At 39.7% G+C, this 16497-nt stretch overlaps 1 protein-coding gene and 1 long non-coding RNA gene across 3 annotated transcripts in view; one reads left to right on the top strand and one right to left on the bottom strand.

Moving 5' to 3' along the window:
- Positions 1–16497, bottom strand: part of SVEP1 (sushi, von Willebrand factor type A, EGF and pentraxin domain containing 1) — a 228385-nt gene that overhangs the window by 12935 nt on the left and 198953 nt on the right. For both annotated transcript variants that reach the window (XR_008656538.2, XM_055271527.2), the window contains exons 41-45: positions 12276–12339; positions 10039–10212; positions 8705–8881; positions 2229–2399; positions 168–263 (exon numbers count right to left, since the gene is read on the bottom strand). Coding sequence is in view for 1 of the 2 variants with exons in the window: in XM_055271527.2 (XP_055127502.1) it covers positions 168–263; positions 2229–2399; positions 8705–8881; positions 10039–10212; positions 12276–12339 (682 nt within the window). In the remaining variant the exon portion in view is untranslated. The remainder of the gene's footprint in view (positions 1–167; positions 264–2228; positions 2400–8704; positions 8882–10038; positions 10213–12275; positions 12340–16497) is intronic.
- LOC129479042 (uncharacterized) overlaps positions 1–16497 on the top strand; it is a 146376-nt gene that overhangs the window by 121718 nt on the left and 8161 nt on the right. The window contains exons 8-9 of the long non-coding RNA XR_010119999.1: positions 10292–10490; positions 13002–13181. This is a non-coding gene — a long non-coding RNA (uncharacterized lncRNA). The remainder of the gene's footprint in view (positions 1–10291; positions 10491–13001; positions 13182–16497) is intronic.

Genomic DNA, 16497 nt, shown 5'->3' with positions numbered 1-16497 from the left:
AGATCTTCTGCAACCTGTTGACACATATGTGCTCTGTTTGGTGTAGACAAGGACTTACAGCAAATGAATTCTTCCCAACAGTACAACCATTTCCTGGTAACTCCCCTCAGGTGGGAGCATCCAGGCAATTTGTCAGGACTCAAAGTAAGATCTGAAGAGCAACTCACGTTCTTCACAGAGGCGCCCCATCCAGCCCTCTGGACAGGAACAAGCATTTGGGCGTTGGCAGATGCCCCCGTTCTGACATGGGAATCGACAGACAGCTGGAAAAGAAGCAGGTTGGGTCACAAATGTAGGGAATAATGAAGGGAAGGAGTCAGAAAATAGAATTGCCCCTTTATATCTCATACTATTTCCTTGAGTCAAGCTTTCAGGAAGAGTGACAAAAATCGAATCTCAAGAGGGAATTTCAGTATGTGGAGAAGTACAGCATTTTATTGGCTGCTGCTATTTCAGTTTTCCCTGTAACTTTATCAAGGTGCAACAAATAAAAACTGTATATATTTAAGATTTACAACCTGATTTATGTATAGATTGTGAAATAATCACAGTTGAGCTAATTAGCACATTCATCCCCTCACATAGTTATTGTTTTCTCTCTTTTTTTGTGGTGAGAACACAAGATCTGTCCTTTCAGCAAATTTTCAGTATACAATACAGTATTGTTAACTACAGTCACATTGCTGGACATCAGAACTCCAGAACTTATTCATCTTGCGTAACTGAAACTTTGATACCTTGACCAACATCTCCCTATCCTCACCCCCTCCCAGCTCCTGGGAACCACCATCTACTCTCTGCTTCTATGAGTTTGACTATTTTAGATTCCACCTATCAGCAAAGTCAGGCAGTAGATGTCATTCTGTGTCTGGCTTATTTCATGTAGCACGATGTCCTCCAGGTTAATCCCTGTTGTTGTAAATGGCAGGATTTTCTTCTTTTGCAAAGCTGAATAATATTTCATCGTATCTGCCTATGTTTATCTGCATGTCTATCCAATCTATCTTATCATCATCATCTTTCTATCAACACACTTTTATCCATGTATCTGTCAACAGACATTTATGTTGTTCAATATCACACACACAACACTCATTCTGACTTTAGACTTCAAGTGAAGTCTGGGATATTCCTTTAAGATGTCCCCCCTCAGCAACCCTCTCAAAAGGCTCTACATTCTCTTACATCCCATGTATTGGTGATCTCACTTCTCATTGTTGCTGCCAGACAATGAGTCTTCTTTCTCTTGCAATAGCCCGTTTCTTTTGAGGCTCATGCCATTCATCCATTGACTTCCTCAATCTTCCCTGCCTCACCAGTTATTAAAGTCCAAATCTATTTTTCTTGTAAATTTGAGTTCATTGTAGATTCTGGATATTAGCCCTTTGTCAGATGAGTAGATTGCAAAAATTTTCTCCCATTCTGTAGGTTGCCTGTTCACTCTGATGGTAGTTTCTTTTGCTATGCAGAAGCTCTTTAGTTTAATTAGGTCCCATTTGTCAATTTTGGCTTTTGTTGCCATTGCTTTTGGTGTTTTAGACATGAAGTCCTTGCCCATGCCTATGTCCTGAATGGTAGATGGGAATTGAACAATGAGAACACATGGACACAGGAAGGGGAACATCACACACCGGGGCCTGTTGTGGGGTGGGAGGAGGGGGGAGGGATAGCATTAGGAGATATACCTAATGTTAAATGACGAGTTAATGGGTGCAGCACACCAGCATGGCACATGTAGACATATGTAACAAACCTGCACGTTGTGCACATGTACCCTAAAACAAAGTATTTAAAAAAAACCAGCCCAAATCTGAACATTGTTTGTGGTCAACTCATCCAACGACTCAATTATTTAGTTCCTTGGTTTTATCTGTGTGTACCAGCATACTTCTTTGCTTCTGGCAAATATTTGTAGAATGAATGAAATAATTATTATGATGTATAAAAATCATATTTTATTATAAAAGTGTAAGTTTTAGAAGGACATAATACTAGGGTGCCTCATTACCTCTTTCTATTTTGCAGAATTTCAAGCACAGAACCCAAGAGTTTTATGTGTTTTTAAAACTCAAACCATAACATTAAAAGAAAATTACACAGCTGCTAAAAGAAATTTTAAGGCCAAGGAAAAATAAAGTAGTATGCATATTAGTTGTTGGACAAATCAGATTTCTATACACATTTCCCTGCAGTTTCACTAAGAAATAACCATTCAAATATTTCCTTACCTCTGCAAATAGGAGGTGATGTCCACGTTCCATCTTCTAAACAAACACTCCTCAGGGAACCCTCCAACATGTATCCACTGTAACACGAGTAGGTGATCATGTCTCCATATTGATAATGTACGCCTCGAACAATTGCATTTTCTATGTGAGCTGGTGGACCACATGAGATTTCTACAGGAAAACAAAACAACAATTAAGCTTATGCTATTAACACAGACTGAGAACACAGTCTCATCTCTCAGAATGAATTAAAGAGCAAAAATAAAATACATAAGGGAAACATTTTCACCTACTTATCTAGAATAGTAAGAACTAAAAGAATTAACTGCTGCTGCTGAGAAAAATTAGACATACACAGATCAAAAGTTTTTTTGTCTTCTGATTCAAATGTTGAAGGTGAGCCTACTTTAAACCTAAGGAAAGCAGTCTGTAGGACACCAAGAATTAGCTCTTGCACCTCATCAAATAACTGGCTGCAAGAGACTTTCAAAACAGGTTGCTTATTAAATTAGAGAAAGCATGATGATTGTAGTCTATTGTTTTAGTGTAAAGATCATTAATTGTAGTACTGCATATTGTATCAGGGCTATTTTATTAATGCCTAGAACAGTGCCTAGCATGCAACATGCTCTTGAAAATGAGTCAGTGAATGAATATTGCCTCTAGTCTATCGATGCTCAATGAATACAACTTGACGAGGTTTATGAAATTCAAGGTTTCATGTTAGGTTTCCTCTTTTCAATACTGTAAAAGAGTGACTTTCTGCTTTTGGGATCTGTGTTAGATTGGATGACAATCCTCTTTTAAAAGGGACATATGCTGTATATTTAAATAAAATTTTTATAACTGATATTGTTTTGAGAATTTTACAAGAAGCCTTAAGATAATTAGAATTATTCCGTGGTGGGACACAAGGCAAGGGCTAGATTGGTGTCAGGATTCTAATCAGAATCCAGTTTGTTCAATTTTGAATGAAGAGTCCTTATGAGCTGGCTTCTAAAAGGTCACTTTGTCATCATAATGCTACCAAAAACTTGTTAGAGGAGATAACAAATTTGTATGATTTTTCTAAATTTTTTTCCCCTCTAAGGTGGACACAATGCCTACTATGCAACAGAAATCAGAAGGCAATAAATGAATTATGTTTATTGATTTGCATATGTTAAACTAGCCTTCCATCTGGGGGAAGAGGCCAACTTGATTGTGATGGATAAGCTTTTTGATGGGCTGCTGGATTCGGTTCTCCGGTATTTTATTGAGGATTTTTGTATTGACGTTCATCGGGGAAGTTGGCCTGAAGTTTTCTTTTTCTTGTATCTCTGCCAGGTTTTGGTATCAGGATGATGCTGGCCTCATAAAATGAGTTAGGGAGGAATCCCTCCTTTTCAATTGTTTGGAATAGTTTCTGAAGGAATGGTACCAGCTCCTCTTTGTACCTCTGGGAGAATTCAGCCATAAATCTGTCTGGTCCTTGGCTTTTTTTGGTTGTAGGCTATTTATTACTGCCTCAATTTCAGAACTGGTTATTGGTCTATTCAGGGATTCAACTTTTTCCTGGTTCAGGTCTTGGAAGGGTGTATGTGTCCAGGAATTTATCCATTTCTTCTAGATTTTCTAGTTTATGTGCATAGAGGTGTTTATAGTATTCTCTGATGGTTGTTTGTATTTCTGTGGCGTCAGTGGTGATATTCCCTTTATCATTTTTTATGGTCTGATTCTTTTTTTTAAATTAGTCTAGCTAGTGGCCTATTTTATTACTTTTTTCAAAAAAACAGTTCCTTGATTAATTGATTGTTTTGAAGGGTTTTTTGTGTCTGTATCTCCTTCAGTTCTGCTCTGATCTTGGTTATTTCTTGTCTTCTGCTAGCTTTAGGGTTTGTTTGCTCTTGGGTCTCTAGTTCTTTTAGTTGTGATGTTAGGGTGTCAATTTGAAATCATTTTACCCTTTTGATGTGAGCGTTTAGTGCTATAAATTTCCCTCTTAACACTGCTTTAACTGTGTCCCAGAGATTCTGGTACATTGTTTCATTGTTCTCATTGCTTTCAAAGAACTTCTTGATTTCTTCCTTAATTTCAATGACGTACCCAGGAGTCATTCAGGAGCAGACTGTTCAACTTCCACGAAGCTGTGTGGTTTTGAGTTTCTTAATCCTGAGTTCTAATTTGATTGAACTGTGGTCTGAGATGAATGTTTGTTATGATTTCAGTTGTTTTGCATTTGCTGAGGAGTGTTTTACTTCCAATTATGTGATCAGTTTTAGAGTAAGTACTGTGTAGCAATGAGAAGAATGTATATTCTGTTGTTTTGGGGTGGAGAGTTCTGTAGATGTCTGTCAAGACCACTTGATCCAGAGCTGAGTTCAAGTCCGGAATATCCTTGTTAATTTTCTGTCTCGATGATCTAATATTGACAGTGGGGTGTTAAAGTCTCCCACTATTATTGTGTAAATGTTAAAGACTCTTTGTAGGTCTCTAAGAACTTGATTTATGAATTTGGGTGCTCCTGTACTGGGTGCATATATATTTAGGATAGTTAGTTCTTCTTGTTGAATTGAACCCTTTACCATTATGAAATGCCCTTCTTTGTCTTTTTTGATCTTTGCTGGTTTAAAGTTTTGTCAGAAACTAGAAGTACAACCCCTATTTTTTTCCTGCTTTTCATTTGCTTGGCATTTTGTGTCTTTTCATTGGGGCATTTAGCTCATTTACATTTAAGGTTAGCATTGTTATGTGTGAATTTGATCCTGTCATCATGATGCTAGGTGGTTATTTTGCAGACTTGTTGATATAGTTGCTTCATCTTGTCATTGATCTTTGTACTTCAGGGTGTTTTTTGTAGTGGCTGGTAACGATTCTTCCTCTCCATATTTAGTGCTTCCTTCAGGAGCTCTTGCAAGGCAGGCCTGGTGGTGATGAATTCCCTCAGTGTTTTCTTGTCTGAAAAGGATTTTATTTCTCTTTCACTTATGAAACTTAGTTTGGCCGGCTATGAAATTCTGGGTTGGAAATTCTTTTAAGAATGTTGAATATTGGCCCCCAATCTCTTCTGGCTTTTAGGGCTTCTGCAGAGAGGTCTGCTGTTAGTCTGATGGGCTTCCCTTTGTAGGTCACCTGGCCTTTCTCTGTGGCTGCCCTTAACATTTTTTCCTTCATTTTCACCTTGGCGAACCTGAGGATTCTGTGTCTTGGGGTTGATCTTCTCATGGAGTGTCTTACTGGGGTTCTCTAGATTTCCTGAACTGGAATGCTGGCCTTGTTTTGCTAGGTTGGGGAAGTTCTCCTGGGTGATATCCTGAAGTATGTTTTCCAAGTTGGTTCTATACTCGTCTCTTTTGGGTACCCCAATCAATCATAGGTTCGGTCTTTTTACATAATGTCATAGTTCTCAGAGGTTTTGTTCATTCCTTTCATTCTCTTTTATCTTGTCTGCCTGTCTTATTTCAGCAAGATAGTCTTCAAACTCTAAAATTCTTTCCTCCACTTGGTCCATTCAGCTATTGATACTTGTTGCATTGTGAAGTTCTCGTGTTGTGTTTTTCAGCTCCATCAGGTCATGTACATTCCTTTCTAACCTGGTTATTCTGGCTAACAGCTCCTGTAATGTTTTATCCTGGTTCTTAGCGTCTTTGCGTTGGGTTAGAACATGTTCCTTTAGCTCAGTGAACTTCATTATTACCGACTTTCTGAAGCCTACTTCTTTCAATTCATCAATCCCAGCCTCTGCCCAGTTCTGTGCTTTTCCTAGAGAAATGTTGCAGTCATTTGGATGAGAAGAGGAACTCTGACTTTTTGAGTTTTCAGTGTTTTCTTCATTGATTTTTTTCTCATCTTCCTGAGTTCTCCAGTTTTGATCTTTGAGGCTGCTGACCTTTGGATGACGCTTTTGTGAGGGCTTTTTTGTTGATAGCTGTTGTTGTTGTTGCTTTCTCTGTTTTTCTTTTAACAGTCAGGCCCCTCTTTTGTAGGGCTGCTGTGGTTTGCTGGGGGTCCATTCCAGACCCTATTTACCTGGGTCCTACACCTGCACCTGAAGGTGTCACCAGCGGAGGCTGCAGAATTGCAAAGATGGCTGCCTGCTCTTTCCTCTGGGAGCTCTGTCCCAGAGGGGCACTGACCTGATGCCAGCAGGAACGCCCTTGTATAAGGTGTCTGGTGACCCCTGTTGTGGGGGAGGGTCTCGTCCCAATCAGGAGGCATGGGATCAGGGACTCGCTTAACAAAGCACTCTAGCTGCCCCTTGGCAGAGCAGGTGTACTGTGCTGTGGGGAATCCCACTAGTCCAGCCTCCTGGATTCCTCAGAGCCAGCAGGGGAAGGACTAAGCCTGCTGATCTGTGGAGACCATGGCCACATGGGGCCCCAGGGGCTCCATCTCAAGGAGATCAGAGTTCTGTTTGTAAACCCCTGGCTGGAGTTGCTGAAATTCCCACAGGGAGGCCCTGCTTAGTGAGGAGGGAGGAGGGGTCAGGGTCCAGCCTAAGGAAGCAGTCTGGCCACGATCTGTCACAGCCGCTGTGCTGCACTGTGGGGAAATTCCTCTTCTGTCCAAATTGCCTAGTCTCCCTGGCAACAGCAGGGAAAAAAATGGCAGACTGGAGCTGCAGTGATGGTGGCCGCCTCTTCCCCCAGAAGCTCAGTCATCTTAGGCAGCAGGCGGCCACAGTGATGGTGGCTGCTCCTCCCTCCGATAACTCGGTAGTCTTAGGCAGTTTTCATAGCTCTGTGCTTGGGACCCAAGGCCCTGGTGGTGTGGGCTCATGAGGGGAGTCTCCTGATCTGCAGGTTGCACAGATCCATGGAAAAAGTGTGGTTTCCTGAGCGGGGTAGCACATCACTTACCGCCTCCTTTGGCTGGGGTTGGGAGCTCCCCTTGCCCCATGTGGCTCCCAGGTGGGCCGTTATACCACCTTGCTTTTTCTCGCTTTCTGTGGATTGTGCTAACTGCCTAGTCAGTCCCAATGAGAGAACCTGGATACCTCAGTTGCCGGTGCAGGATTCACTCACTGTTTTTGTTCTTCTCGATGGGAGGCTCTGGCCACAGCTGTTTCTAGTTGGCCATCTTGACCTCTCTCCACAAAATAAACATTCTAATACTGCAATAGGCTGCTAGCTGAAAATTCAGGGACTTGGGCTGTTGTGTATATCTTCCTATTAGGAAATATTGCTAATATGCACCAATTCATTTATTCTTCAAATCTATAAGATATCTATAATAACTACAAGATAGGTATAATTGAGACTCTTAACAAATGACAGCCCTAAGACTCAGAGAAGTAAGGCACTGGCATAAGAAGTTTAAACGTTTTGAGGACAGAATTCAAACTCAAGTCTTTCTGATTCCAGAATCCCCATGACCTTCACAGGCATATTTCTTATCTCATTAAGTGGAGTGCAAGTGTACTGAAGATGAAGACCATTGTAGGCATGATACATTCTTATACTATGCAGCCTTGTGCCTTGCCTCTGGTCAGACTCAATGAATATTTTAATTGATTACTGTAGAGAGAGGTAGCTTGGACAACAAATTAGTCTGGAGGGCAGATGTTGGCAGGGGGATTTTTATTTATTTTTATTTATTTTTTGAGATGCAGTCTTACTCTATCTCCCAGGCTGGAGTGCAGTGGTGCAATCTTGGCTTATTGCAAGCTCCACCTTCTAGGTTCAAGAGATTCTCCTAACTCGGCCTCCCGAGTAGCTGGGATTACAGGTGTGTGCCACCACACCCAGCTAATTTTTGTATTTTTAGTAGAGACGGGGTTTTGCCATGTTGGCCAGGCTGGTCTCAAACTCCTGACCTCAGGTGATCCGCCCACCTCAGCGTCCCACAGTGCCACTGCACCCAGCTGGCAGTGAGATGTTTTAAATGGAGTTAGAAAGTGTGTGTTAGAAAACGTTGCATTATCACAAGGCTGCAAAAGATGCCTCCAGATTGCATAAATGCAGTAACAAAGCACTAACCTATAGTGCTAGTGCTAGCAACATAGCGCTTGCTAGTGGTTCTCAGATTGTGTTTCCTGGGCCAGCAGCATCCTCATCAGCAACATCTAGAAATGTGTTTTAACAGGTTCTCTAGGTGGTTCTGATGCAGGCTCAAGTTTGAGAACCACTGTGGAATAATTTTTCTATTGCAAAACATTCATAGTCTGTTAAAGGATGGTTTGGGGACTCTGACAGTGTGGAGAAAAATTTGTGTTTTGAGTTTAATATCTTGCTCATTCTTAGAGGAGCACATTTTGAAAATCTGTTCAGTGAATCCTAGTCAGGTGGGTTTTAGTTTAGTTCTGGAAAGCTTTTTTTTTTAATGTTTGAAATTCGAAGATTAAAAAAAATTTACAAACATTAATGAGGAAGATGATAACTGTGATAGCACAGAGATCTAAATATCTACAACTAAGTGACTTGATTGAAAACAACCTCACAGGGATGGGAAAACATTTCGCACTAGCGGCACGAACTGGCTTCTGCCTGCTGACTTACTTTCACATTTGGCGCTTGTCTGTGTCCACGTCTCGTCGGGGTTGCAGGTAATGATGCCGTGGCCCTGCAGCAGAAAGCCTTCCCTACATTTGATGGACACATTCTGATCAACATAAAACTCCTTTTCAGACAGCAGAGCATTCTCGGGAATCACAAAAGGAACAGGGCATGGATTTGCTGTCAAAAAGAAAAGAAAATGCTTACTGATATTTCCCCCCTTTTCTTAATGTATTTCTTTGAAGGCAGAGTAGTAGTCCTATAGGAGATGGGTTCTCAATAATGATCGTATGAGGTTTAAAAATATGGAACTTCAAACATTAGACACAGACTTGTTTTGCATCCTCATGAAATTACGTGTAAAGATAAAGCCAGATAAGATCAGAAAACTTGAAGTTATTCAACCACTAATGCAAGGTCCTAAAAGTTGAAGATGACAATTTATGCCTGAAATTATGGGCCACAACGCTATTTTAGACTGGCTTTTTATCAGCATTGTGAAAACAAAAGGCATACTAGAAGTCAAGGGGTATATCAAATATTCCCTTATTATTTGAAGAATATGAAATACTTCTCATTGTCACTTTACTTTCTTTTATTGAACATCCTTCAGGGGGATTGAACCAGGAAATCATCAGACATTTCTAGGTGAGCTGAATATGACTTTAGACTCATACTGCTATGGGCAGGGTATTAGAACTAGTGGAGTTTGCATGCTTTATTGATAAAGATGGATTCATTTTTATAGGCCTGAGGGAAACACAGGAAATGATGATGGCATTATGCGTGCTTAGCACAAGTGTGTGACACACATGTCAACACATAAGCAATTTAGGATTTTTAAATGGGCACAAAAGTATTTGAGGTACACTTCCGCTGTTACTGCATTATGATGATACTTGAAACAGTAACAAGAGCAATCTCAACTTATACCTTGCTTGTGAATATTTTCTTTCGAATGGTTATAACTCATTATCTTAATTTATCATATTTATATATACTTCATTATATTAACATCACATATTAAATGTATTTTCTTTCGTTTCTTTCCTATCCCCAGTAGAATTCATGATACATGTATGTCAAAATTTTTTCATTAGGTTGCATTTTCTCTTAGTAATCACTCAAGGAATCTGACAAAAGCTGATTCTCAGACAGGACTTAAATAACACAAATATATTTTTAAAATATCCCTGAGAATTCAGCTTGGATAGGCATTAATTGCTTTCTCTGGGCCCATATCCCTTATGAGTGGAGTTTCCTCTATGTTTTGGATATGTGGGAAGCTAATCGTGAAACTGAATCTGAGAAAAATTTCGCCTAAAGTCAACACACACGTTTGCAGAGAGGGACTGGGTGGCTCCAGGTGCCATTTTCTGTGCAGTGTGCCTCAGATGGCCCTTCAAGACTGTAGCCTCTGTTGCAGGAATACACCACGTTGGGTCCAGTCGTCGTGTTTTCAATGTCAGCTTTCCCATTGAGAAATTCAAGTGGAGCTTCACACCTGGTCTCTAAAAACAAGAATAAAAAAAGCCTCATATTAATTGCTTCCCCAATTCCTCTTTCCTTCTTTTCCTATGATTGCTGAAGATACTTCAAGGAATACATAAAATATTATGGCTTACTCATGTGTGAAGCACAGTGATATTCATTGAAGGAGAAAAATATAGCATACCTAAGTATTGGATTAATACATGCATGCAATTGAAGATTGGGATTTAGTCCTATGGACTCCAGCTGTCTTTATGTATCATTAACAACGCTGGGGACGGGGACTATGGATTAGCAGGTGGGTAAAATAAAACGGTCTCATTGTAAGTTGCTAACAATGGCCAAGAACTTTTCAAACAACACTAAGTTTATTTCTTACAACACTTAAGTTGTAAGCCCTGTTAAATTTCAGTATCAGATAAATAACAAATACATTTTTAGTATAAGCATGTCTCAAATATTGCATATTTATAAGTTTACATTTAAATTATTTGTCATCTGAAATTTAAATATAACTGCATGTCCTGTATTTTTGCTTCTTCCAAATCTGGCAACCTTACTTACAGCAACTCTGAGATTATCTCATGTAACAGTTGGCAAAAAGTGAGGCTTCGAGAAGTTAAATAATTTGGTCAAGGTCATACTGCTTGTAAGAAGAGAGAAAATATAAAATTATCAGAAGGTAAAAGATAATAGGAAAGTATAAAGAACAGGGACCCGAGAGCTTGTGGGGAATTAGAATAAATGACATTTTATATGGCTTTTGAGGAATACGCTGACTTCATAAACTGGTGATTATTTATAGTAAAGTTATAAAGAATGATTTTGCATTATTGTGAGAAATGTTATTTACTAACAGGGATGCTATGAGGAAAATAGGATCACCCTTTCAAGGATCTTAAAAAATGGGCTTGAGTCTTAATTTTATAATTTTTGTGAAGGCAGAGAAGGTGGTTCTAGACTAGTCATTCTCAAGTTTGGCTGTGTACCTTAGAAAACCTGGGAAGTATTTATGGCCTATCACAGACCAAATGAGTCCAGATCTTTATACTGAGGGCTACTTTTCAGTATTATATTAAAAATTCCCCAAACAATTCAAATGTGAACTCAGAGTTGTGAGTCCCTGGACTAGAGGTGAATGGACTTCTTTCAGCCCAAAGTTGAGTATGCTGGGATCACAGATCTTAACCTTGCCTGCACTTTGAAACCACCTAGGGAGCTTTAAAATGCTATTGATGCTGCGCCGGGCGTGGTGGCTCAGGCCTATAATCCCAGCACTTTGGGAGGCTGAGGTGCATGGATTGCTTGAAGCCAGGAGTTCGAGACCAGCCAGGCCAACGTGGTGAAATCTCATCTCTACTGAAATACAAAAAATTACCCGGGCATGGTGGAGCATGCCTGTAGCCCCAGCTACTCGGGAGGCTGAGGCATGAGAGTCGCTTGAGCCCGGGAAGTGGAGGTTGCAGTGAGCCAAGGTTGCACTACTGCACTCCACCCTGGGTGACAAAATGAGACTCTATTTAAAAATAAAAATAAAAATAAATACGTACGTACATTGTCCTTTGGCAGAGAAGGGAATACTGGGGATAAAGTTAGGTACATTAACCCACATTTTGCCAAATAAACTTGGTTGTTCTCATAAAATGAGTTAATGTAAAATTCCATGCAAAATATTAATATTAATTGATTTGACAGATGGACCAACAGTACATTAAAAGTATTGGCTAGTATTGTCAACAAAAAAACAACAGCTCTAAGCCTTCTAATTTATAATTATTTGAGAAAAACCCCCACAAAAATGCTAATAATCTCAATAGTTAACTAGTTTTGAAACAAAATGTTTGCCATTCCAGAGTCAGTAATCTTGTGTCCTACTGCAGTTAATTGTTAATCCCTACTACAGTTTTTGACCCTTTTATTGGTTTATTGCCCTTGAGAAAAAGCCCATTAAAAGGTTCTCATACGGCTTATGGAGTTGGCTTACCTTTTAATTACAAAACTAACCTATAAAGAAAATGTAGCCACACTGTTATTTTGTGTCCTCAGTGTCATTTTGGGGGTTGCTAAGTATCATTCAACTCACCTTTGCATATTGCCACCCCTCCACTCCACTCTCTGTTCCCCTGGCAGACACGTTCCCTGTTCCCCTGTGAAACAATGGAGAAAGGTCATCAACAAGATCATAACTCTATAATAGATAATAAGGAAATGCAAAGTAATCTTAGCTATGGCCTCAAATCGCTCAGCACTGGAATGCTGAATGAACACATTAAATATAGTTTAAGGAGTAGGTTTAGACTTTGAAAAATGTATTTATCAAATTGCTTCAAAATTCACACCCTTGTAGACCGGTATAATTAAGGTATAGACTTTGCTTCACCTTTTATTTTAAATGGCAACTAATTATAATCTGCAGCTAAGACTGACAAAGAATGCATTGGAAGTGGTCAAATAGTATTCTATTGTGTATGTATGTGTACATACCTTAGAAATGTATGAATCATAGTACATCATAATATATGTATGTACACATACATACACAATAGAGTACTATTTGGCCATAAAAGCAGATGTGATATATACACATAAGTATATCTCACATTTTCTTTATCCATTCATCCATCGATGACACCCAACACTTAGGTTGACTCCATATATATCTTGGTAATTGTGTATCCCAAAAATGTATACAATTATGATTTGACAATCAGAACTAATATTAAGCATACATTCTAAAAATGCAAACCCCCAGAAACTATTTGGTTCAGATGATCTTGGCCTAGCAATATATACTCTTTTCTTTTTACAGCTTCTCAGGTGATTCTCAAGCCGATGGTAGTGAACTCTGCTGATTTTAAGAGCAGCAATCTGTCAGTGACTCTCAGTCCTGGCTGCACAAACGAATCACCAAGGGAACTCTGAAAAGGGTACTGCTGCCCCAGACTCAACCCACAGAGATATTGAATTAATTAGTCTGACGTGAGAACAGGTATTTGCATTAAAAAAAATGCTGTCTGATGGAAAAATTCAAACATATGAGAAATACCAACAGTAGAAAGAACAGTTTAAGAAACTCCCGTGTAGACATCACCCAGTTTACCCAATTAACTCAAGGCCAACCTTGTTTCATGTAAGCCCCACCCCTTCCACAAACTCACATTATTTTGAAGCAAATTCTAGACTTCAAATCATTTAACAATAATTATTTCAGTATGAATCTCTAAAAGAACTCTTAAAAATTATAACCACAACATTATCACACCTTAAAAAGTAACAATTCCTTAATATTAATAAAATGTCCGGTTTTCCAATTTCCAATTGTTGCATACATTTCATAATTTTTTAAAAATAATTCTGTTGAATCAGTACCAAATAAGATCCACACACTGAGACTGGTTTATGTTTCTGTGATGATGAATTTTATGAACAAATGTACAGCAAACTGATGGGTCATTACTTTTTTTTTTTTTTTTTTTTGAGACAAAGTTTTGCTCTGTTGCTCAGGCTGGAGTGCAGTGGTGTGATCTCGGCTCGCTGCAACCTCCACCTCCTGTGTTCAAGCGATTCTCCTGCCTTAGCTTCCCAAGTAGCTGAGACTACAGGTGCCCACCACCACACCCCGCTAATTGTTGTATTTTTTAGTAGAGATGGGGTTTCACCATGTTGGACAGGCTGGTCTCAAACTCATGACCTCAGGTGACCTACCCGCCTCAGCCTCCCGAAGTACTGAGGTTATAGGTGTGAGCCACCATGCCCAGTCTTGATGGGTCATTACATTTGAAGAAGTATTAATAGATAATTTACCTTTAAACTTTTGGAAACATCCTCTCACTCAGCTCCATGTTAGAATCACGTAAGAAACTCCTTTTTTTTTTTTGAGACGGAGTCTTGCTCTGTCCCCCAGGCTGGAGTGCTGTGGCGTCTTCTCGGCTCACTGCAAGCTCCGCCTCCCAGGTTGATGCCATTCTCCTGCCTCAGCCTCCCAAGTAGCTGAGACTACAGGTGCCTGCCACCACGCCCGGCTAATTTTTTGTATTTTTAGTAGAGACGGGGTTTCACTGTGTTAGCCAGGATGGTCTCGATCTCCTGACCTCGTGATCCACCCGCCTCAGCCTCCCAAAGTGCTGGGATTATAGACGTGAGCCACCACGCCCAGCCTAGAAACTCTTCACAAATACTGATGTGCAGCAACTTGAGTGGGCCATGAGGTGCCCAGCTTAAACACTGCTTCTGGATGTGTCTGTGAGGATGTTTCTGGATGAGATTAGCATTTAAATTAGTGGATCATGTAAAGTAGATTGCCCTCCCCAGTGTGGAGGGTGGGGGGCATCTTCCAAAACACTGAGGGACCAAATAGAACAAAACATGGAAGGAGGAGGAAATGGCCCTTTTTTCCTTCCTCACCACTTGAGGTGGGACTCAATCTCCTCTATCCTCAGACAGGGGTTTACAACATCAGCTCATCTAGTTCTCAGACCTTTGGACTTGGACTGAATTACACCACCAGCTTCTCAGGGTCTCCAGTTTGCAGACAGAAGATCCTGGGATTTAGCCTCCATTAACGTGTGACCCAATTCCTCATAATATATATATATATTATGAGGTGTGTGTATATATATATATATATATATATATATATATACACACCTATCTCTTCTCTCTCTCTCGCTCCTATTGGTTCTCTTTCTTTGGAGAATCATGACTAATGCAATGTCTCTTATGTCTCTCTAAACTTAGGTTCCTTCTCTATTTACTCCCCTCTGCCCTGTCAATTTGCCCTGTCAATTTATTTGTCTTGGACACTGAAAAACTGGGTCACTGGTCCTGTATCTGTTCCCACAGATAGAATTTTGCCAGTTGCTTCACTGTGGTGTCTCTGACACTGTTTGTTGGATTTAGAGGCTTGATAAGTTCCATATTCATTTTGTGTGTGTGTGGTGGAGGTGGGAGAGCACAAAATGTTTTCATAGATGGGGCCGTTCACCCATCCAGAGACACATAATGTCTGGTTGTCTCCATTTTTTGTGACGTCAGCAGCCATGGATGATCATAATCTAAATCCATTAATTCTTAGGAGTTGTGAATTCTGCTTGCTATTTAAATTCTATTTTATCATTATTAACTGTAACTTCCCCTCATCTACTGTTTAGTTATCTAGTCAAACAGGAAGCACTGGAAAGACAATTCTTCCTGTTGAGCTGTCTGTATTTAAAATAATGATTTTGTTCATAAGCACCCTTTAAGAGTTTCTAAGTAAGTTTTTAAAGTATCATTATAAGCCTAGTGTCATTTGTGACCTATTTGATGTGTTTCAGTCCATTGAAGTTCTTACCCTTGTTAATGTTAAAATGGTCTCATCTTGACCTGTGGGAGCCTTGTCCAGTGGCTTCTGAATCCTTTTGACATGTAGTCTTTGTTAGGTTCCCTGTTATTTCATGTGACAAGAGTTTCCAGGCAATCTTTTACATTTCTTGCCCCAGACCTGGAATTGGTAATTTCTCCAAGTAACTTAACATCAATATTTTAAAGTTTCTCAAGTGATTCTAACATGTATAATAGCTTGGAGTGAGAGCAATCACTATTGCACCTTTCTCAATTTTTCAGTTAACATATGTTTCCACAAATTTTTAAATTATCTGCTTCAAATTTAATGACAGTTTGCTATATATTTGTTCATAATTTTATATTACTTAATAAATTGCAAGATTAATATTCTTGCATGAAGAACGAGGTTTCAAAAATAGGAAAACACTCTGAATGTAATCACCATTACATTATCATCTTTTTTACATTATCATCTTTTAAGAAAGAAGATACATATAAGCCTGGTCCCAGATTGCATATACCTATCTTATGATAATTCTCGTACTGCATGGTCAGAAAATAATGGGACATGCAAAACATTTAACAGAAAACTGGCGATGAATACTTTTTTTTTTTTTTTTTTGAGGCAGGGTTTCACTCCTGTCACCCAGGCTGGAGTGCAATGGTGTGATCTTGGCTCACTGCAACCTCTGCCTCCTGGGCTTAAGCAATCCTCCTCCCTCAGCCTCCTGAGTAGCTGGGACTACAGGCACACGCCATTGTGCCTGGCTATTTTCTGTATTTTCTGTAGAGACTGGGTCTTACTATGTTGCCCAGGCTGGTCTTGAACTCCTGAGCTCAAGTGATCCACCCTCCTTGGCTTTCCAAAGTGCTGGGATTACAGGTGTAAGCCACGACACCCAGCCAAAACCTAACTTTAAATACCATTATAACAATAAAAATAAAAAAGAGTTTCCTGAAAAACTAAATGACAACATGGT

Source organism: Symphalangus syndactylus, chromosome 3 (assembly GCF_028878055.3).
Source record: "Symphalangus syndactylus isolate Jambi chromosome 3, NHGRI_mSymSyn1-v2.1_pri, whole genome shotgun sequence".
In the NCBI taxonomy this organism is placed as follows: domain Eukaryota; kingdom Metazoa; phylum Chordata; class Mammalia; order Primates; family Hylobatidae; genus Symphalangus; species Symphalangus syndactylus.
Note: the sequence above shows the minus strand (reverse complement) of the source record. Positions and strands in the feature narration are given on the sequence as shown.